The sequence below is a fragment of the Embiotoca jacksoni genome, unplaced genomic scaffold (genome assembly GCF_022577435.1).
Source record: "Embiotoca jacksoni isolate LCO1_2020_lvr unplaced genomic scaffold, fEmbJac1.0.p SCAF_4, whole genome shotgun sequence".
Classification (NCBI taxonomy): domain Eukaryota; kingdom Metazoa; phylum Chordata; class Actinopteri; family Embiotocidae; genus Embiotoca; species Embiotoca jacksoni.
In genome coordinates, this window is record NW_027185392.1 from 12,842,501 (window position 1) to 12,865,525 (window position 23,025).

The 23,025-nt window shown below is 40.3% G+C and overlaps 1 protein-coding gene across 1 annotated transcript; it reads left to right on the forward strand.

The window, feature by feature from the left end:
* The first annotated feature begins 8,996 nt into the window (after window positions 1-8,996).
* On the forward strand, window positions 8,997-22,754 carry LOC138209092 (calcium uniporter regulatory subunit MCUb, mitochondrial-like). The gene is made up of 8 exons (XM_069167451.1): window positions 8,997-9,587; window positions 18,900-18,969; window positions 19,084-19,251; window positions 20,753-20,857; window positions 21,017-21,177; window positions 21,330-21,533; window positions 22,083-22,199; window positions 22,470-22,754. Exons 1-8 carry the CDS (start codon window positions 9,156-9,158, stop codon window positions 22,545-22,547), a joined length of 1,335 nt encoding a protein of 444 aa, XP_069023552.1. The 5' UTR covers window positions 8,997-9,155; the 3' UTR covers window positions 22,548-22,754.
* The last annotated feature ends 271 nt before the right edge of the window (window positions 22,755-23,025 follow it).

The following is a 23,025-nucleotide window of genomic DNA, read 5'->3' on the forward strand; positions in this document are numbered from 1 at the left end:
TATACAACCAGTCCTTTCACTTCCACGCTCACATCAGAGCCATCAAAAATATATCAAAAGCAGAGTGGTGCAAGCTATTTGTTAATCTCGTGTTCGTTGGCACTTTTTGAAACCACTTGCTGAATCAATGACATCCTGGCAAACGTCACGGTTCACTCGTCAACTTACTCTACCGTACGCGTCTTCCTTTTGTTCTTTTCAATCGGCGTGAATCTTTACATCTTTACCAACTATGATACAATATGATCCCCTCTCAGAATGCTCATTTGTACCAGCATAAATAGTTATTTGAAAGATAAAAGCAAACATGTTTGTTTTTTGTTTGTGTTTTTTCCTCTTTTCAACTCCCCGAAGGCATTTATGAGCACTTTGGTAATAAGGACCAGAGAAGGATTTAGCTGAAGAAGAGGAGCAGAGGATGCTTTGATGTACTCTTAGATTAAGTGAAGTCTACAGCGATGTCTACAAAAATACACGCAGTGTATACACTGAGCTCAGCTAGACAGATTCCTCTCTGCTGGCCCTTCCTCTCTGGTCCCAAACGACCACAGCATGAAAGACAGTCTGTATGCTCCGTGGCAGCAGGAGACTTGTATGGACCTTGTCGACAGCTTCAGATGAAACATTCCCCAAAGAAACATAAACTGGGGAGATTTTTCTTTTTCACTAACTTGTTTTTCTCCCCCCAATCCGGATATTTCCCCCAACAAAAAAAAAATCCAAAACTTTTAAAAGGCTGGGTTCAGAGTTGCTTTGATTTTTTTGATATATTGCTCAGCTTAAAAGAGATTTAGCAACTAGGCAATACTCAGAAGACGAGCAGGGCCCAAGCAAGTCGACACGGTGCCAATGTTTGAGTCAGAGGAAGATGGAGATGAGAGAGGGGTAAGAAAAGACAGAGAATGATTTTGTAACCCGTTATGAAACAGTCAGCAGCTTCAAATTTGGATATTATCTTAAAATTTAAACATAGGATTCAATGTGAGGAGCTCGTCAGCCAGAGGCAAGAAACAGTCCAAATTCGAACCTTTTCATATTTTATGTATTCTAATTATTTGCAAACTAGTTGGTAAGCAGAAAGCGCAAAGAATCGGCCAGTGGGTTTTGGCGAGGGTGTGCGATTCACAGTAATAATATACAGTAAGCTGGTTTACTAATCAGTAAGCAGACATTTTCTTAAGAAAACATTCCTTGGCGCAGTGTGACTGCCATGATTCCCTTTACTGTATGCTGTGCAATTTGTATTTGCTTAGTGTGTTAATGAAAGGTTGCATGAATAATTTAACATAAACAAAGCATGTGACTCCAAATTAACTGCAGCTCTGCAAACACATGAAGCAGCGCCGCTGTATGTGGTGAGACTATGGTGATGTGATGCTGACCTCTACTGGCTGCCTCTGCTGCTGAGTGCAGGATTGTTACCGGAAATACTCCACAGCGATCTCAAGCACAACCACATGCTCGTCCTAAAGCTATAAACTGTAAATGAATTGTAATCTTAATTTTTTTTTCGATGAGATTCTGGGTTTGGTTTGGTTTGTTTTTTAATGAAGGAACAATTTTATAGTAGATTTTGTGATGGTGGAGGATTTAACAGTAATTCATTTCACATGTAAGCATAACCACTATTTTCTTTATATTCTTTATAGTCCCACCAGTACTTACAAAGATAAAGATATATGAAGCAGTCGATTTTCGTATTGTTTTACGTGACAATGTAACAGACAAATATTGATATAAATCCCTTAAATGTGTTTATCAAAGTCCAAAACATGTGCTGCTCTCAACTATCTGTGGTTTCAACATCTGGGTTTCTCAATGTCAGTAATGTCGGTAAAAGTCTGTCAACAAAGGCAGAAAATAATGATGCATTCCTATCACAGTTTCCCACAGCTAAAGTTTGACGTCTTGCTTTGTTTTCCTAACTGCACCCAAGCTTTCAATTTAAAGAATAAAAAAAGAGGGATGCACTTTGCTTGGGAAATTAGTAAAATGATTCATCACGTAAAAAAAGTTGCTACTTGACTCACTTTTCTGTTGATTGAATAGTCAGTTAATCAATTATGGCACCTCTTCTCTCCATTACATTTAAAAAAAAAAGTATGAGCTGATGAAAACATCATTTCAATGTAATTTGAATATTAAAAATGTATTCATTTACTTCACATATCATTTGCAGAGCACTTCCAGTCATAAAGGATCTCTCCCCTTCACTCATACAGACAAACATTAGTGGCTGAAACCTTTGTCCTGATTGAATACAAAGCAAAACCTTTTTTGTTGCCCTTCAACTTGAAAATGGTTCACTTCCCATTTCTTCCCCACATTTACCCCCTCTCCCCCCGCCACACATACACACACACACACACACACACACACACACACACACACACAATCTCCTGCTCCCCACCACCGCCACCGCCACCACCACACACAATCCCACACCCACCAGCACTGCCACCCCACCCAGCTCAATTAACACTGCGGCTCCAAGGGTGTGAATTATTTAGCGATGAATTATTAATAAATAATAACAAAGGGGCCCAGGGGAGACGCGGCCCGGTCAATTAGGAGAGAAGGGAAAAGTGAAGGCGAGCAGCGGGGGGTTGGAGGCAGGGGATCTGGAGCTGATCTGATCTGCGCCTCATCATTATCGCCGCCCGTCAGACACAATTACCTCACTTCCATGCTCCCCGGCACTTCAAACAGCCCGTCCCTCTGACTCTGACAGCCCTCCACTTTCTACTGCCTCTGTTGAGCCAACACACAAAGTCAGTACACATTCACCGACTGCATCACAAGACTGGATATTAATCATATGCTGTAACATGGCCACAAAAATGTTACTGATAGACAATAGCAATAGCTCAACTAGGCCTCCTATTTTCATGTCGTTTGATTGGTGTTCTGACGCTGGTCAGCATGAAAAGGCACTTCATATCTATGAAATTGCAATATAAAATTGAGGAAATGAGTTTGTACAAGAATTTACCCCTGATATAGGACACTCCTGAATCATCACCAGTGCAGCCAAACGGTTTTAGAAGTCACACAGTCAATTTCGTCTGGTTACAGAATAAATACGCCCAAATCTGAAAGAGCCCACTTCTGGTAAGTCAGTGTTGTGGCAGCAAGAAAACTTCAAGTCACTCTACAGAAAGTAATGTGTCTTTTCTTAGTGGTCGGTATCAAGAAAAACACATTAAAGATGCTTTAATTGCCAGACAATAAAACATAAGAACTTAGAAAGGGAATCAATACTTCTGTACAAGTAACTGCAGTTAGCATGATCACTTGGGCTTCGTTCTGTGTCTCACCTGTAAAGGCCTCGGTGGTAAAAGAACCCCGAACTAACTCTTCAACCGACTACGGTATGAACAACTGGACAGCAACTACTTGCATACCTGAAAAGGTTTTGTTATTTTATAGAAACTGGTAAAGTAACTTTGAACACAGAACACACTGAGTGAGATACTATACAGGTAAGTACTGCACGCTCAAAGTGAAAGTACATATAAAGATGATAGTTTTCATGATTTCTCTTCATGTTTCTGTCTAATTAACTAAAATGGATTTAACTTGTCACGGTTCATGTATAATTTTGCACAGGCCTTTGATATTCAGTCTGCCGTTATTAAAGATTCAGGGTTAACTTGTCTTTACCCCGGTGCGCCTCTGTGTATGGAACTCTTTCAACACAGGGATTTGGATATGATAAGCACACAGAACTTTTAAAACAAAAAGTATTACTTTGTAAATGTATATATATACAGTGATATAATCAAAATGTGCATTGTAGAAGTTGGAAATATGATATCCTTTTGTAGCTTGCGATACATTTGGAGCTCCAATGATGCTCTTGAAAATTTCAGACATACAGAGGGGTCCAAAAATCCAAAACCACCGGTCCACATATTTTACACATATACATAAAATGTCATAAAACATGTCATCCTAAGAATTTAAATGAAAAGTAAAAATGTCTGTGCAAAAAAAAAAAAAAAAAAAATGCTCCTAAATTTTAGAATATTGGTCTGCCCCTCTTTTGCCCTCATGATGGTAGTGATACTGTTTTACAGACACATCCCCAACCGGATGTTTCAGATGTTCATTTTAATCTGTGAACATGTTCCACAGTTTGGAAATCACTGCTCGAGCAAAACATTTTCAGAGCATCTCAATATAATATCACAAGATGGCGCTAAATATCCACAAAGCGTGAGCGTTTCAAAGATAAAAATAGTGCTTCATCTTTTGCATTACTTTAAACAAGAAGATCTCAATTATATGTGCTTAAATTGACATTGATTGAAATAGTCTGAGAGCTCAGACAATGTTCATTTCTGTTGTACTGTTCATTGTTTATTATGGTTTTGTAATTCTAGTCCACGTCCACAAGAGGGCAGCCAAACCACAGGTTTATCAGAGTGAGGATGGCCCCTTTCTAAATAATCAGTCAAGTCTAAATAAGAATTACGTATTGAGCAATATCTGCCTCGTACAGTAAAAGTAAACTGATCAAATTGTCTCAGTCTGCTATTTTTTCCATTTTGTCGATTACAGCAACCACATAGCTGAGGAAGTTCATACTGTATAACTGCTTTAAAGAAACATTCATTTGCAATGCAGACCAATAGAAAATGTAATACAGAAAAGATTTTAAGTGAAGAATAAATCAAGATGCATTGATTTACATGCGATGATGATTTTTATTTGAAAAGTTTTGTCATCACAACATAGATTTACTGTTATTAATGCATCACCTTGCTATTCAATAATTAACTTTTAGACAAACCTCTGTTTAAGCAGGTTTTGTTATTCAATTGTAGCTTCTCTCAAGTGCCTAAATCACATTTGCCAACTCGTTAGAAAAGGAAACTGAGCACAGCTCCCATTAATAACTTCATTCAGCAGGAGAGCTAAATGCTGTCTTACGCTATCAGTTTGAGGCGATAAATCTAGCAGCAGGTGACGGCTAATGGCTGACCACAGGAAAGAAGAGTAACTGGGCAGAAATGTTCATCTTGTAAAGTCACCTGACAACTTTATTGTCTACATCAATCAGCAACATTTTACTTCTAAAGTTTCTCTGTAAGGTAGTAAAGAAATATAAATTTGAATTCAAAAGAGATGAATCATTTTAGAGGGGGAAATAAAACAAGCTCCTTGCCAAAAGCAGCTTATTGATTGCATCCAGCTGTTCTGTCTTCCCTCTTCTCTCAGGGAGTATTGATCCCTTTCACCAGCAGGATTCAGTTCACTGATCGGTAGGGAGTGGTATAGAGAAGTCTTACGAATGAACATCCGCTTTAATGAACACTGCCTCCTCTCCTTTGTATCTATTATTTTGTAGTAGAAGAGCTATTAATGTCTGTGGAGTTCAAAGACAAAAGTCATGTCTCAATTTGCATCCGTCCATGATGCTACTGTATAATCTGTGGACACATCGATGTTTGGAAAAAGAATTTCAACGCTGCGCTCAAAGCAGGTCAGTTTTGTTGGTCTCTAAGGCCAGAAGACAATCACATACCTTATCGTCTGCTGTTATAATGTGCAGATCTTATTAAGCAGCCTCAGCTTGCAAATGCAAACCTTATCTGTAATATGTTTAAATATTAATGGAGACTGCAGTTGCCAGAATCAATGGCATTGTATATGTGATTGTCCAGAATGGCATTTTGTCCACTTTACAGGCTTACTTTAGAATCTAAGTCATTGGCAAGCTTCACCTTTATTGATCACACAGCTGAGGATTCACTGAATACTCAAATTATCAATCAGAAGCCAACAATTGTTCGTTATGTGATAATCAAAGAAATAAGTCATATTGACACTTAAATGTGTAGAAACAACTGTGCATATTTAGTTTAAAAAAAAAAAAAAGTAAAGTTGCTTAAAATAAATATATTATGTGTGCTGCCTTTGCTTTGGTCTTTGTTTAACGTCAATCAAAAATAGCATTCAGTGTCCTTCTTACACACACTTAAAAATTTCACCAAATCTTATTTCTTGAATATGTTATGATCAGTCTAGCTCCTCAAAAAGTTCAATAAGCATCAAAAACTTAGATTTGAACTACACAGTCAAAACCATGGGAGATTTTACTTCATCATCTAATCTGAGGATTTAAAAGTTTTTTTTGTCAAAAAAGTTCTCAGATAAGAAGTTGTATGTCTGTCAGGGTTTAGTTCAAAAGTGGACATTTTCCAATAGACGGCAATAAGTTAAAGGTCAGAGGTGGTCAGACCAGACATTCAGGAAATGTTCCTATTCTGACAGTTAAACAAATCTTAAGTAAACTTGTCAAGCATCAGACAACAAATCCACGCAGACGCTTAAACTGGCTTTCAACTGAGAGCACGCAGAGTCAAATATGTCATATCTTTGTGTTTTTGTGTGTTAACACTGTCGGTGTCATATGTTATTACTTTTCAGTAATGAGTGGTGTAACGCTGAGTAGTTAATCCCAATTGTGCTGTTACTAGTTTAATGTGAAGAAATAGCAGTTTTGACATTATGTCAACAACGCATTGTGTTGCACAGATGTCTGCTGAAGTTAGCATGCTAAGGAGTCCCAACCTGCCACGTAATGCCACCTTTATTCCTCAATATGAGTTACTGTAACGTCCTGACCTTTAAACTGACTGCAGTTTAATCAATACATTAATGTCTCACCTGTCTGGTCTATTAATTTTTTTTTTTTTTTTTTTTTTTATTTGTGAAAAAAGTTTGAAAGAAATAAACCTTTAGAGCAATAATAATAATAATAATTTTTTTTTAAAAGTATTAGATCTTTTATTCAACTAATAAAAAACTGGAGCCAAAACAAAAGTGTTGAGTTTATATTTGTGTTCAGTTTACAAAGTTGTAGGCTAATTAAATCGTTAATTGTGCACCTTGAACATTTTGGATGGTGGCCTTCTTCATGAGGAGTTGGATTGCAACTTACTGTAAGTAATTACCTCTGCTCCTGTGTAAATTTACACAGTAAATGCCTAATTGGTTTTTCAAGTGGACGGCTCAACAACACTTGTGAAAAACTAATTTTGGACATTTTATTAGAATAAAACTGTTTATTCCGAGAATTTTGAGAATACAAACACACCAAAGCATAGTATGACTTCGTAAGAAAAAAAACAAAAAACTTTGCTGAGTAAGAAACAAAAATGCAACTTACCAAGGTGGAGATCAATTCACCAGACACATCTGCTGTAAAATACAATACAAGATGGTGGACTTTGAGCATTGAGGTACTGCCCTCTGATGGCCGGAAGCTGAACTGCAACAGTTGTTAATTAAATGCAAACTGGTAACAATTTTGCATTTTTTTTTTCTGTCGTGTTCAAACATGACAGCTCTGTGCTCAGATAGTCACTTTTTAAGTTTTACTCAAAAGACTGAAAACGTCCTTATTTTGAAGGCTAATTACCTGTGAAGAGACAATGGTGGCAAATCATTTTTGTTTTTTAAAGAATTTTATTGAACAACAGTGAACAATAGATTAAATTAGAACAAGTTTACAAAATTAGAACAAGTTTACAAGCAGTGTAGACAAGTACTCATCATTACATAATAAGGGTAAATAACATGACAGTAGAGTAATGAATAACAAAAGTATAAAGAAAGTAAATAAATAAAATAAAAATATATAAACATAGAAGGAGCCAAATATATAATTTCTCTTAATACAAAGACACTACAGGACAAAAAAACAAAAAAACAACATATATATACCTGAAAATAGCACATCATTCCCCTCCAAGGATTTCCTCATAGAGTTCGATGGTTTTGTTACTTTTTTCATTATCCAATGGCTTGAGAGTCTCAATGTGTTCCCTGAATTCACTCAAAAATCCAGAGAAGTTGGGGGAGATGTTTGAAATTCTACATTTGTGAATGAAGAATTTTGCTATAGATAATTAATACATTTATAATGAATTCTAAATTATGATTTGCATGTTCAAAATATGCAATTCAATTGTTGCATTCAATTTTTATATTTATATTTATTTTACCCACTATATAATCTTTCAATCTGGACCAGAAAATAACAAGAGTGTGTGCAGTGAAAAAAAAAAAAAACGTGTTAGTGATTCTGGTTCTTTGTCACAGAAATTACATTTGTTTTCATTGTCCAAAAACTTGGAAAGGTACACCGTGGTTGGATAAATATGATGTAGAACTTTATTTTGGACTTATCTTATTTTACATAAAACGCATATGGGAGTAGCCATGCCTTCTGCCAGTCGCTACCGGGAAAAATGTTGTCCCAAAAAGTTTTCCCACTTTTCTCACAGAATGTATGACGTACATGTGTATTGTTACATTTAGTATTCCCGAGTTCAATACCGAATTGTTTACAGCAGGGGTGTCAAACATACGGCCCGCGGGCCGGATCCGGCCCGCCAGGGGGTCCAGTTCGGCCCGCCGGATGACTTTGCTAAGTGTGAAAATTACAGAAAGACATACACTGCATTTCTATGAGAATATGGAGGTTTATGAGTACAAACGTTTTGTAATTGCTTTTTTTAATCGATCCAGTAATTGCTTCAGAAACAGCGTAAATGCGACGTCTGCTCCGGAGGGAGAAGCTGCTGCTGCTCGCTTTGTGACCTGCAGAGGAGAGCCCAGGCAGATAAACAGTGGGCTGATGTCTGAGTTTTTGCTCTTTATGTTTCTAGTTTATTGTAGAAAGACCTTTAAAATAGGGTTTATTATCCAAAAACCTTCACCAATGATTTAAACACAAGAGAAATATTGTCGTTATGTATGCGTTATTATGCTGTGATTTTACTGGTCTGGCCCACTTGAGATGAAAGTGGGCAGTATGTGGCCCCCTTTAACTAAAATGAGTTTGACACCCCTGGTTTACAACTAAACAAGACACCACCGGTGTCACAAAGGTCAGGGCGGCAGATCATACGCAGTGCCCGGATGTCCTGGATGACGTGTGAGGGTCCTCGGGCTGCACGTTGAAGGCCAACGACCGTCACTTCAACGTTGTTCAGATGCACAAGTTGCATCGTGAAACCGAGACCGGTCCCGTGAACGCGACACATCGGTGGTTGTTTTAACAACCGAAGTAATGACTCAGAGGGTGTGGGTGCTTCCGATGCCAACTTGCATTCCTTTGAAGCAGGGCAGGCGCACATTGGATGGCTCATTCAAAACGGACCACCGAGAGAAAAAAAAAAAAAAAAAAGAAAAAAAGAAAAAAAAAAAAAGGCGGACAAAGGAAGCGGAGTCTGGCCCGGATCGCGGATGTTGTCGGTAGGAAACGATATGTAGCTCCGGCTGTTTTTGTTCCTCCCCCCCCTTCCAGTCCCACAGCTACCCCCATCGTCATCGGTTGTCATTTACGCAGCCTGCAGCCCGTTTTGAACCGGGACTCACCGGGCTTTAAGGGCGCATTTCGTGGAAGTATATCGTCCCGGTATGCCGCAACAGGACCGCTGAAAACGGTTGAACAACGGCTGACAATGGCTGCGGTGCGGACGGTCGGCAAAGTTACGGCGAGACTTTTGGGAAGTCTTCCGTCTCTCCGCTGCGGTGTCGGACCTCCTCGTCCGATCACATTTCTTCACCAGGTAAAATAAAGTGCTGCAAACTGAATGAATTTCGTAAGTGTGTCACACTAACTAACGTACAGCAGTTCAAAGTCTGCCGGAGTTTCCTGCTTTTTTTTTTTTTTTTTTTTTTTTGAGCACGTTGTCGGTTTGAATCGCTCACTTCAGACGAGGAACGACTTTCTTTTTTTTTTCTTTTTTTTTTTCCTCCCAATGTTTCATTTTCTGTAACAACAAGCCGAGTTTCTAAAGTCTGAAAGCAAATGTAAACAATGACACGCGTAGCTTAATACCGGAGAGGTGCTTCGACAAGATCCTTCGTCTGATTTCATTTAAAGTTACTTATGACTGGATTGCGATGTTCAGTCAGGACACACTGAGATACCTATAAATTATTCACGTGTATTACCACCCAGCTCCACGGGGGGGTTTTAGGAAATCTTAACACGTCTACATGACTGCTCAAACCAACCTGTCTTGAAAAGTGACTGATCCTCACTTTACATGATCTCGTATTCTTGTTCTTATTCCTCCACAGAGGAGGTTGCTGCTAAATATACTTACTAAACTTAAGACTTAAACCCAGGAAGCATCAGTGACATTACTATACTCTGCAGCCTGCTGCATAAAAAAAAAAGAAGCAATATTTCCCAGTAATCATGTGACAACATCGTGTATCATCAAATGCTGGCCTGCATATATTAGAACTGTAATGATTAATTGCTTAATCTATTAGTTGGTTGACAATAGGATTAATTGCCCAACTATTTTGATAATTGATTAGTCATTTTGAGTCATTTTTAAATGAAAGAAAGCTCCTTAAATGTGAATATTTTCTGGTTCCTTCGGTCCTCAATGATAATAAACTGAGCATCTTCTGCTTGTGGACTGTTGGTTGGGACCAAATAAGACATTTGAGGCAGCACTTCTGGCTCTGGCAATCGTTAGTTGACTTGGCATTTTTAGGGCCAAACATCCAATTGGTTAACTGAGAAAATAATTAACAAGATTAATTGATTTGGAAAATAATGGTTATTTGTAGCCCTAGTACTGCCCATATGCTGTCGTTTATTACTGACCATCATATCAAGCCCATAGCCAAAGGTACAAAGCAAATGACTTTGTGCACAGGTTATTGAATGCAGCAATGAGTGTAGAGTGAGAGGGAAAATGGTCCAGACAGCAAAACCCTACATTGCATTAGAGCATCACCACAATGTTTTTGTGGTTTGGTTTTACTCAGTTTTATTCATGAATTGTTAAATGTGCCATTTAAAAAATTGTTTTGTTTGTTCTCCATTGCATTAAAATTGCAGTGGTCAGCTGAGTTGCTGGCTGGTAGATTCCCAACTGGGCACTCAAATCTCTGACACTGCAGACAGATCAGCACATAGTGTATTGCTAAATGTAGTCATAGTCTCCGTACTGAGTGAATACAGGCATAGCCTATAGGAGAATTTTTTATTTTGTTATTTTCCAGGCGGGCAAGCTGCCATGCAAGACATGACTAATATGAGTTCTATTTTTAGACTGAATCCTATGTAGCACTGAAGCTGCAGTTTATCTCTTTTCAAATGGCGTTCTGTCAGCAAAGTGGCCCTAAGCTACCCCTGGTCCAGCAATCTCCATTTACACCTCGAAGGTAATGACACATTATCAGTATTTCTCACTCATCAGTATGCTCAGTGCGTATCGAGCGCGCCTTATTTTCACCCTCAGTACGGTTAAAGGTCATCGCTCTGTGTCGTACTCTCACTGTCTCTGAAGCCCAGCAGATACTGCGGAGGCAGTATGCTTCAGCAACACAGTTGTCAGTGATGCAGACATACACAACTCCAGAAATAACTGTGTCTGCATCATATGGTGGATTAAAAAAAACAAAACAAACAAAACAAAAAAAACTATTTTAAGGGATGTTACTCCCCTTTAGCAGACAGAGGATAAAATATAGAGAGCCAGAAGTAAAGGGAATAAGAGGGAATAGCATGCAGCAACTACATGGTCAGCATCTTTAAGCTCTTGGCCACCAGAATGCCTCCTTCAAATTACAGGTACAAAGATAGGTTTGAGGTTGAATAGTGAACAGGCTCAGTCTGTTCTGGGTAATCTTATATTCCAAGTAGAAATCTATCAAAGTCCATTGAAGCTGGGAGAGTAATCCCAGTGACCGTACATCCCAAACATAAGAGAGCGTGTTTGTTAAGGAGTGGCTGCACCACTGCAGGTTGTAAACAGGCGGGGAGTAGGTACAACACTTGTAAGAAGAGAGTAGTTTAAAATACTCTGGTGTACAAAATCAGTCCTCAGTTTTGACTGAGACTGTTTCTAGTGAGTTGGTGAGAAGAGCTGACTTTTACTGATGTAGGTGGCAGTCAGTGAAGTAAGAAGTGGTCACTCCAGAGGTTGCAGATTGGAAAATGGAAATGAAGTTTCAAGTTTGACTTCAAGAGCTGATTAATTTGCAAATCCTCATTAATCCCTGGTTCAATACCCCCTGTAACTGTAACCATGCGGTGTGAGAAGAGATTAATAGAGCAGCCAAAGATGCAAGCTGTTCTTTCGGATCGCATCTATAGTAGGCAGCAAAGACATTCTCGTCATATTTCTGTAACATCTCTTTAATACGATTGTAAGCTGAACCAATATTTGCACCATCTACTGCAAAAGATTGCACAGACTGACAGTTGTGCGCCAGACAAGTGATCGGGAGTTGGGCTGTTATGCCAGTAAGTGTTGATGCTGTCAGATCATTTCTTCTTTTTCTCCAGTCAATACTGTGATGCTATGCACGTAAACACGAGGAAGCTTCAATTCAAAGCAGAGCCGGAGTGCTGAGAGAACCCTGACTGACCTGCAGCACACTTGTGCTTGTTGTTCACTTGTTTTGTTAGCAGTAATAGTCACAAGGAGCAGTATGACATTTTGGGAAATGTATTTGTTTGTAATTTCACCCAGATGAGATGACCAAAAAAAAAAACAATATCGGTGTCATCTCTGTGCGTCCAGTCGTGAAAGGTTCAGTACTGAGCGGACGAGGCTAAGCGTCGTGAAGAAGGGGAAGACTCTGCACTGAATATGTGCAAAAGATTTCTAAAATGAGATGTCGTGCTATTAGGAGCCATTTCTTATTTGGGTCTGTTTCTATGACCCTGAAGCACAATCATGTTCTCACTGTGGGGAAAGTGGCTTGGGGTGGCCGATTTCTTTTCAAACATGATTTTGGCTTCCAACGATTATGAAGATAGAGATAAAACAATTATTGTGCCACATACCATTTCACGAAGATGCTTTTGTTTTGTCGTGCGTCATAAGTCCAGCGCACATCTTTACTTTAAAGTGGTGCGACTGTTATTATTAGGGCCCGAGCACCGATGGTGCGAAAGCCCTGTTGTTTTTCAAGGAATTATTTTTCTCGTTCCTTATTATTATTCTTACGAAAAGTGATTTGCCTTTTTGGAGGCTTCATCATATTCAAAAACTCATGAAAGTTGATACACACGTGTCTCCCGGCGAAAAATTTCACATTCTAGTGGAGTCGCTAGGGGGCGCTCTCGAGCCATTTGGCCACTTTTCATACTTTCACGTTCTACGTGGAGCTGGTTGATCACATGAACCTAAAGTCACAATAACCTAAACATGTAGTCGATGATATATTGAGACATTCGTTCGACTTTGTCAATGGGCGTCGCCGCGACGATGCGGCAAAATTTGATGTCTCGCCGTGACACAGGAAGTTGATGTTAGAGGTCAAAGGATGCTTGAAACCTCACGAAACGTATCGCATACATCCGGCGTGGTGAGACCATACATCTGATATCTGTTTTGCGAGTGGGCGTGGCCAAACGGCTCGCCGGCGCCCCCTAAACTGCAGCTCCGGCACCTGGTTTCACCTACGTGCACCAAATTTGTTGGACTTGTGTATCACACTGAGATGTACCGAAAAGTGTCTCGGCATCGTGAATTTGTTTTCGTGGATCGGTGTGACCGTCTCGTGGCGGCCATTTTGAGCATCTCGCCATGAACCTGCAACTGACTGTAACTTTTATGTGCATATTCCGATCTTCCTCAAACATTACGTCTTTGATAGCAGTCCCACCCTGAAGACACCTGATAGCAATATTCCGTCATAGTCGTAGCGCCCCCTGCTGGAGACAGGAAACGAGACAAAAATAGCAACTTTAATCGGGGCTATGCGGTCCCTCGCGCGCTGCACGTCGGGGAGGCGGCGTGCCGGAGTGCGAGGGCCCGTTATCACTGCTTGCTGTTTTTATTTATTTATTTATTTCCCCCCCTAAAAGCCGGAACTGCAGCCAAGCTGTGGCATGTTTAGTTCATGGAAGTTCAGCTTGTAAGTACAAGCTGAAGAGTTTTGAATCCAATAAACTCATTATCCAGTGTGGTTTTTGGTCCCATTGGACCTTGACGAGGCATCGCTTTGGCTATGTGCCACCAAAGGGGAAATATAATTCACCCACGATAGCAGAGGCAAAGTTTTTTTGTGGCAACTTTACATTGTGTAGGTAAATTGTGTTTTGTTTTGGGCTGTTTTTGCTCCCTTGAATTTAGTTTCTTTAAATCTGTCTGTTGTGGACTTTTTCAAACGCCACAAGAATTCCTAAAAAAAAACATCCTTTTTGTCCCACACATTTCAGTATTCAGCTCCTTCACTGTGGTATGCTGGGTTGAAGGTTAAAGCACTTTTTGCTGATTTAAGCTTGGTGAACCCCGACTCAGTGATGCAGTATTTATGGCAATTTGAGCTAAGCAAAGATTACTGCAAGAACAAATTTCCTCTGCTCATTATCCTGCACCACCCAATTTGATTGCAGTGGAGACACAGATGTAAAAATCATTCAGACAATTCCCATCTTCTCACGATTGAGTGTGCGTTTGGAAAACTGTCAGAATCCATGTTTGTTTTAACTTCATAAAATATACCAAAAATAGATAAAAATGGTTTGTTTTACAAATATTGTATTGGTTTTATTTGCACACCTTGTGCTGGTACCGCCATTCGTCCAGCAGTCGTCTTGTTCCCACTGTACTCTCTCTTTGTACTCCCAACTGAACCGGGCCATTAACTAGATAAGGAAGATAAATGGTTCTATGCAAATCATTTTCATGGTAGAGTGCTGGCTGTCCTAAATCATAATGACAACGGGGAGTAATTCAATTTCTGTCCCTGGCTGCTGTTGTTTTTCAGCCAAGCCTTTAACCTTGATATCGCACCCATTTTTTCTGCTGCATCAAGTCACGTCGGTCAGATACTGTAAGTCGTCCTCTTATGGTCGCAGGTGGAAGTGGAAAAGCCCCTTTATCTTTTGCTCTGTGGTCTCCATTTTGTGGTGAGAGTGGGAGTGGATTCCTTTAGGAGGTTTGGTGCAACAGCCTGTAGCTCAGCTGTGACAGGATTCATAAGAATAAATTCACGAGACGTGCTTGAAGGCTGCAGGGAAAACTCGGCTGCTTGTCACCATGATGAGACTGATCATAGCTCGAGCAGGAGACCGTGCTCTGCCTGAGAAACGAGATCGCAGTTTGCCTTCATATTTCTAAGTTTTCACTCCCTGTCTTCTCTTTCTCATCTGTTTCCCTCTTTGCGTGGCATAAATAAGAAACGCACAGCTCGAGGGGTAAATATACCTTCAGTTGAGTGTCCTGTGAAACAGCAGTTGGAGGAAACGATTTGATGATGAGGGGCAGATGTGCAGCGTTGGTCCCTGCGGATCCAAATTGACTGTTAAAATGTGTGAAGGACAACGGGTGGACAGCCAGCGCCCCGTACTCAAAATATTGATTGTGTGTGCAGTGGGGAAGTGTGTTTTGTTTTGATAAGCAGACAATTTTCCAGCTGAGAAGGCAGCAACAAATAATATGGAGTAACCCTTTCTGCAGGCTGAATGGACGTCTGATGGCGCGAGATGGGTGGGATTGTGTGTTTCTCGTGTATGGGCATATCCAGGCGGTGCAGTCTTTAACCTGCACGATGTTTCATCCCTTTGGTGCGCGTTACCTGATCTGTGGGTGTGTCTGTCTGTTTGCATTGGAACAATCCCAGGAAACTAGGTTTGAGTAACACTGAGAGCTTTCCACTTTTGTTCGTACTCCTCCAGAAAAGGAGAGACCTCCTGCAGTTGACCTTTCTGCCACTTGGTTTCAAGCTTCGTGATCTTTGTTTACCACACGTCTTATTTGGTAAAACAACTATTCAGCATGTGGAAAAATGATATACAGGAATTCACAAAAATGTTGAGCCGTGTAATGGTGTCAGTATGACTAACATCAGCTTTTCTCCTTCAAAATCTCCCACGCTGCATACAACACAAACTGGGAAATAATTTCTTTCTAGATTTTATCTGAACTGATTGTTAAACAAGTGGCAATCCAATGTCATGCAACCCGTTGGCATTTTAGTCATTGCTGTCATAATATTTTGGAGACTGAAGTGACCATATATGGACGAGCTGGGAAGAAGCGAGGGTTTGGTCTAACTGAAAATACCGGCAACCTCACTGCACCTCAGGCATGTCAGTCAAACCATGAATGCCCCAAAACCTCTCTTTGACGCGTAATATGTTATTAATTGTGGGATTATTTTCAGAAGGACCACCTTTTCACTGATCCGGTGTGAATTTAGCTCATGACACCAGAATGAATTAAGTAAGAAATGTATTGACTTTGTATTTCATAACAGAATGGGTGACTAGTGAAGCCAGAGGATGTTGTAGCCAGCCCCTAGTGGCTTTCAGTGGTACTGCACTTATGCAATGGCTTAATTTCTGTATCCCTTTTTATACAGTGTACCTATAGTGTTACCAATATTTTGCCCTTTGTTTTACCCACTTACTATGTTATTTGTAGCCACACTAGCAGTGGCCCCTTTGGTTGGTCCACCACTTGAGTCATGACTTACATATTTCAATAAATATGAAATGGGTGAACTTGAAATGTAGAATCTACTTTCATTGTTCCCAGAGGATGAAGTTTAATGACTTTTACGAACCCTCACTTCCTTTAGCACCATTATGAAATTTCCATTTTTTTTTAAAATTTTGAGTAAAGTATCTGGACAACTATTGAATGGCTGTTCAACGACATACTTTAGCCCAAACATTCATGTTTCCCACAGGAAGAATTGAAATAAATTTGTTCTTGCACCAGGTTTAGTTTATGACCTAATATCCAAAAACTAATGACATTCAGCTCAGCTGTACTTTCTGAGTCAGCGTTGAGAAATGCCTGCAGCTTTTTTAATAATCACTTTGAAATGTTTCTTTTAAGAAAATGAGATGTAGTCTCATTTTTCACTTTTGAACTCCAACATCAATTTCAGGGCTCATCAGGCACATAAGCATTCACTAAAACACATTGATATTGGGTTTGATATAAATGTCATTTTGTGTTGCCAAATTGTCCTTTAATGTTATTGTACTTCTCCGTAAGGGCATTTGCAACAACCAAAGAGGGTCAGTATTTCTAAAGCAGTGTGTTACAGTGTAGACGGTAATAAGACCAAAAGCATGGCTTTGGAAATGGACCAGTGTTCATCACAGAGCTCTCAAGCTGTGTCACAGTCGCGACATTGTGTTGATTTATAATGGGATCGGTAACGTATGTACGAGGTGTATAAACTGCCCGGAGGCAGTCAGCTGTTGAATTGACTCTGGTTAGTGATCCTAAATGCACACACACACACACACACGCACACACACACGCACACACACACACACACACACACACACACACACACACACGCCTTCAGTATAAAGACAAACAACCTGGCCTCGCCCTTCATGCTTAGCTCTGCTCCTTTCACATCAGCAGGGCCCCAGTTGCCAGAGTGCAGCTGTCGCTCTCCTGTTAAACTGCTTCTGTTATGAACGAGTTGCCAGTGAGGGTGATGTAATATATGCTTTTTATTTCCAAGCACCTACTGTATGTGATGGCATTCCTTCCCTGCACCACTTAGTTTAATTAATGAAGCACTATCGCTGCGGCAGTACCGCTGGCATATAATGTTTGATATCTGATATTAACTCTTGAGTAGTTGTTGCGTAACTACATTCTTTCAGCTCTCGAGGACAGCATGGTAGTGTATTGCTGTACCAGCGATTACTCCATTTGGGAGACACGTTTCACTGATCTTGATAGAATCTAAACTTAAAAATCCTTTTCCCCTCGGTGCGTGGAGAGCTGGTGTGCTGATGCACGAGCGGTAAAGCTGAGTAACAGCTTGTAGCTGTACAGCAACATCTGGAGATATTATGCAAGCTGAGCAACTCGAATATGTCTAATTGGGATTATTTTGTTTGGCTCTTGTTGGCACGTATAAGTGACGTTGTATAAAGCAATCTCACAGGTCCTTGTAGTCCCAATGTGTTTGTGACCTTCAGCTGTATATGCCTGTTGTAATGTTTCCTTAATTGTTACCTCCTGGTCCAAGTCACTGGATAACTGTCGTCATGGTTCAGATAAAAGTCTGTAGCTACTTATTGCTGTACGCGAATGTTGTCTTTCCTGTTAAAGCTCCTAACCAGTGGAGTGTGACGGACGGCACATTTGCCCACCTGTGCTTCAAGGCTTGTCGGCTCTTTCCTCCCATGAAAATGGATGGCTCCTTTGTTCCTCTTTAATGCAATATTGATTGAACAAACTCCCAGGTGGAAGACAAAGGGATGGGAGAGAGTCTCTGCCATGTCCCTAGCTGTCAGTTGGATCAAGATGTATTCAAGTGGGATTCCTGTCTTTTAGCTGAATAAGAAACGCTGCAGTGGAAACAAAAAATAGTGCGTCATGGTTTTAATGTTAAAATTGGAAGAAATTATATCATGAAGCACTATTTTCAATCTGAACACATCAAGCTGTTATTATGACCACATTTTACTACATTTGTGTTGGTTTTGTCTGGTTTTATTAATATAACCCGACCGCCCACAATAAAAATATGTATTTGCAAATTAATACTAACATAGCTGCCTTGTAATAGAGTAAACATTTAGTAGACACATGAAGTAATTGAGCTTTTAACCTGGAAGGCCTAGACCAAAGGAATGTCAAATACATGTCATGGAAGTCCTCCTGCTGGCTAAGATAATGAACCGGTCCTTACGGGGGATGCCAGAGCTCGGGAAGCACAATTGAAGGGGCTTTTTGGCTGACTGTTTCAAAATGTGTATCTTTTTTCTTTTCCCCGATGCTTTGTTTCAGGATAGTTTGAATCTGTTTACTCTCCAACATCTGCTGACTTGACACTTTGCCAAGGGAAGGGTGTTTGTGAGAACATAAGGAGCCATCTGTGTGACCTTTCTCTCTCTCTTTCTCGCTCTCTTCTAGGTTCAACACAGACAGCCTCTACTTGGAAATTATCAAGCCCTTTTCTTTACTACACTTGCCCCCTCCCTTGGTAATATACTGCTACTACATTCACATGATAATATGCGTCGCTGTATGCCACGTGTCTGCCCACGATGTGTGACTGTGGAGTCGCTCCTTTTGGCTTAAATACACTGTGTTGCAGATGTTTCTCTGAAGTACAAACACGGGCGTTTGGTCCTGGAGGTCCCGTTGCCATCCAGAAACGAGAAGTGTCTGTTCTTCCTGCGGCCCATGCTGATGAACGTGGGGGACCTGATAGCCGATCTGCACAGAGAGGACCCAGGAGTCATCGCTTCTGTTCTCTCCAAAGGTACGACAAAGCATTTTGTTAGGTATGCGACGCCATGCCGACGACATGCTTCAGGTGCAGTCAGTCTGGTTCGGCGGGTTGTTTGTTAAAGAGCTTTGCAGCAGCACGGAGTCGTTTGGCAAGTTTACCTTGAACAGTAGAACTTTAGTAGCACTTAAAATGGCACTTACTGATAGCACTTTGTAGTTTGGCTTTCTTGAAGAAATTGTATTTTCTTGATTCTTGTTGTTCTGGGTTTTTGTACCCTCATGGTTGAAATGCACTTATTGTAAGTAACTTTGGATGAAAGCGTCAGCTAAATGTAATGTAATGTAACGTAAAAGATGCACAAACCATTTACTCATTTCAACACTGTAGCTAGAAGGCATCCGCCCTGAATGCACGAGCATGAACCTTTAAAAAAAAAAAAAAAAAAAGTCAGCGAGCTGAGTAATCGTCTCGACGTGACGTCACTCTGCTTTTTAAACTTGGAGTAGTTTTTGGAAATGAACTTGCATTGCCAGTAGCATGGCCCATTTGAATTACAAATTCACTCCTTTTAAAATGAAGCGATGTTTACTTTATGACCTCTTAACTCAGGTTACGGCCTTAGGGGGAAATTCCATGGATTTTACACATGCCTACAGATCTCGGGAAATACTGCTGTATATTTAAACAAGATAAAGTCCCTGATAAATTGCCTCAAGTGTTGTCACCTGAAACGGTGTTTATTGGGTCTGAAGACAACGAGTTTGAAGAAATCAGCGGTGGGTGTTACCAACAGATGAGGTTACAGACCTCTGTAGCAGCTTGAGGCTACATTGGCCTTTACTGGTTGACGCACCTGAATCTCTGACCAAAATGTTGGTCAGAATTGCATTGTGGGTAATGTGAGCGCCAAGCTTTGACAAGGTGGACAAATTTATGGAATAAAAAAACTACTTCTAGCTCTGCTGTACCAGACAGTTTAAAAAAAAAAAAATGATTCACCCAACAATGTTATAAAAGTTGAAGGCTAAATTGGCAGACCGCTGCTCTAACTTGAGTGTCAGCGGCTAGCGGCATGTCGCCTGAGAGAATAACTTTTGTGTTTTGTTTCATTTAAAACCTTTTTGGAGGCCTTTTGAGCTTTTATCGTTGGTCCCTATTGCAACATTCCTACAGTGCGTATTGTAAATAACATGAAGTAAGTAACTGGAAAAACACGCCGTTTTATCTGAAGAAAACAGGAAGCATGATAACAGATTTCCGTGGAGGCATAACAGAAGAGTCTTACTTATTTCCCCACGTGTCAAGTAATAAAGTTCTGAGTAATTTACTGTAATTTGCTCAGTTTCAGGCCATTTCTGTCTGTGGTGTATGCAGGCTATTTCCTTATATTTTTTTTATGTACTGTCTTTTTCTATTTTGTTTTTATTGGATTTATTTGTTCACTCTGTCAGCAAAGCGTTTTGTCGTGGCGGTGAAGATTAAATTTCGTACTTTATTTGCATTCATATAACTTTAAGCCTTCCTCTGACAGATGGAGAACGTGTTGCCGGCACGACGCTGATAGACGCTCTGCTGGACAAGGATTTCCAGCTCGTCCTCAATGATGCAGTTTATAATGTTTGCGCTCCTGAAAAGGGTACAGCACATTTACCTCCCGTCATAAATAATTCTCATTTGTCTACCTCGTAGTTTTACTGCAGATAAGTGGTGGTTAACACCTCTCCAGGTAGGACTCCTCTCCTGTTTAAGTTCACTTTCGTCATCCTTATCCTTCTTGCTGTGCCCTTTGTCGCAGTGTGCACATCCAGTGAGCACGCCAAGGGACTGGAGGACATGCAACACGTCGTGCACCTGCTGCACACAGCGCTCCACCTGCCTGAACACCACCTGCTGAAAGAGAGGCAGCTGCTGGAGAAACTGGACAACCTCAACCAGGAGCTGTCACCTCTGGAGAAGGTGGTAGACGTGTCTCAACATCTGTATGCCTTTAAACCTCTTTCTGCCTTGTTACACCTGACTGACAGTCTGTCTGAAGGAGAAAGATTGGTTTTGTTGGACCAAAGTTTGAGACTTGATAACCCAGTCCTTCTTGTTGTATCGCCTGACAGATGAAGGCGCAGCTCTCCCGTACGGCAGGCTTCCACGCTTCCAGGGCTGTGTGGACCGGCATGGCCCTGTTGTCTGTGCAGGGCGGCGCTCTGGCCTGGCTCACCTGGTGGGTCTATTCATGGGACGTCATGGAGCCCGTCACTTACTTCATCACCTACGCGACCAGCATGGGAGCTTTCGCCTACTATGTCCTGACCAAACAGGCAAGACTCGGACACATGTCACTCACTTCAGTTTTGGTCTTCTTGTGGGCATTAATGACTTGATTTTAAAGGAATAATTCAACATTTTGGGAAATATGCTATTTTGCCTAGGCTGGCGTGGGTCTGAAAACAGACAAAGCGCCAGCATGGCCTTGTCCATATGTGATAAATCTCTCACTTTGAGATCGACACTCCCAAGAAGTAAGTTGGTACAGGCAGTCCCCCTAAAACATCAAAAAAAAATAATTCAAATGTTGTTTAATGAGCGTTACATTTATCCGTTTTTTTTTTAACCTTTAGACACATTCAAGCTTGCTGTTTTCCACATCTTCTAGTCTGCTAAGTTATTGCCAACTGTTTCATATTTAACAGACAGAAATTAGACTTGCATCAGTCTTGTCATCAAAATCTTGTCAAGAAAGCAAATAAGCTTATTTCCCAAAATGTCTAACTTCCTACATTTGGTTACACCTGAAGCTTCGTTGTACAATATCAATATTTGTCGGGTTTTTTGTTGTTATAGTGACACCGTTTTATTTTCTCCCACAGGATTATGTGTACCCAGATGCTAAAGACAGACAGTTCCTGCGGTACTTTTATAAGGGCGCCAGCAAGAATAAATTCAACGTGAAAAAATACAATGAACTGAAGGATGAACTGGTTCAGGTAGGACCATTTGATTTGTTCTGCCTTCGGTGACTCCTCAGTTAGAATGTCGAGGAGTCACAATCCTTCTTGCATACATGTTTTGGGCTTCCACAAATATAGAAAGGACCTTCATGTTCTACAGTTTAGCTGGTTGAGATGACCGCTATACTTTATATATCGGCAAAACAAGAAATGTAATTCACAAAACCTGTAAGAAGTATGAGCCGCTGCTGTCTCGAAGTCTCTTTTAATAAACCGTCAGTGATGTGACTGATTTCTGTTTGTCAGGTGGAAGAGGACCTGAGACGCCTGAAATATCCGACTCAACTCCAACTACCGCTTGAACAGATTCAGCCAAAGCCATAAATGAAGCCAAACTATGACTTATTGTCACCCATACTTAAAGAAAGCAAAAACATTTTTCCACTTTATTTTGATAATGGCATTTTTTTTTTTTTTTTTATTAGGAATCCATATCATTGTATCATTTTATTTGCAATCTTGATAATAATGCCAATTGTATCCATGAGATCTATATATAAATATTGAAATAAAATGCATTTCCCGAACTTAGTTGGAATCCCTTGTCTGTCTGATGTCTTCTTATGGAAATCTCAATTGTTGTTTGCAGGCAAATAATGAGCTGCTCAAGAAGATGGAGAATTGTAAACGATTCAGGACAAATAAAGAATGAACACATTTTCTGCCACAAAAAAAGGTTTTATAAAACACAACTCCTATGGAGAGCAAACCAGTGACATAAACATTGTACAAAATCACAACAGTATCGCCACAAAAAAACAGGATCCGTGTGTATGCTGGTAGCTTCATTCCACTGACAGAT

Excerpts from the sequence above, each read along its gene's own strand:
- LOC138209092 (XM_069167451.1), top strand. The coding sequence starts at position 9,156 with ATGGCTCATTCAAAACGGACCACCGAGAGAAAAAAAAAAAAAAAAAAG. Across the intron at positions 18,970-19,083 it reads TACACTTGCCCCCTCCCTTG|ATGTTTCTCTGAAGTACAAA; the intron begins GTAATATACTGC and ends ACTGTGTTGCAG. Across the intron at positions 20,858-21,016 it reads TGTTTGCGCTCCTGAAAAGG|TGTGCACATCCAGTGAGCAC; the intron begins GTACAGCACATT and ends CCTTTGTCGCAG.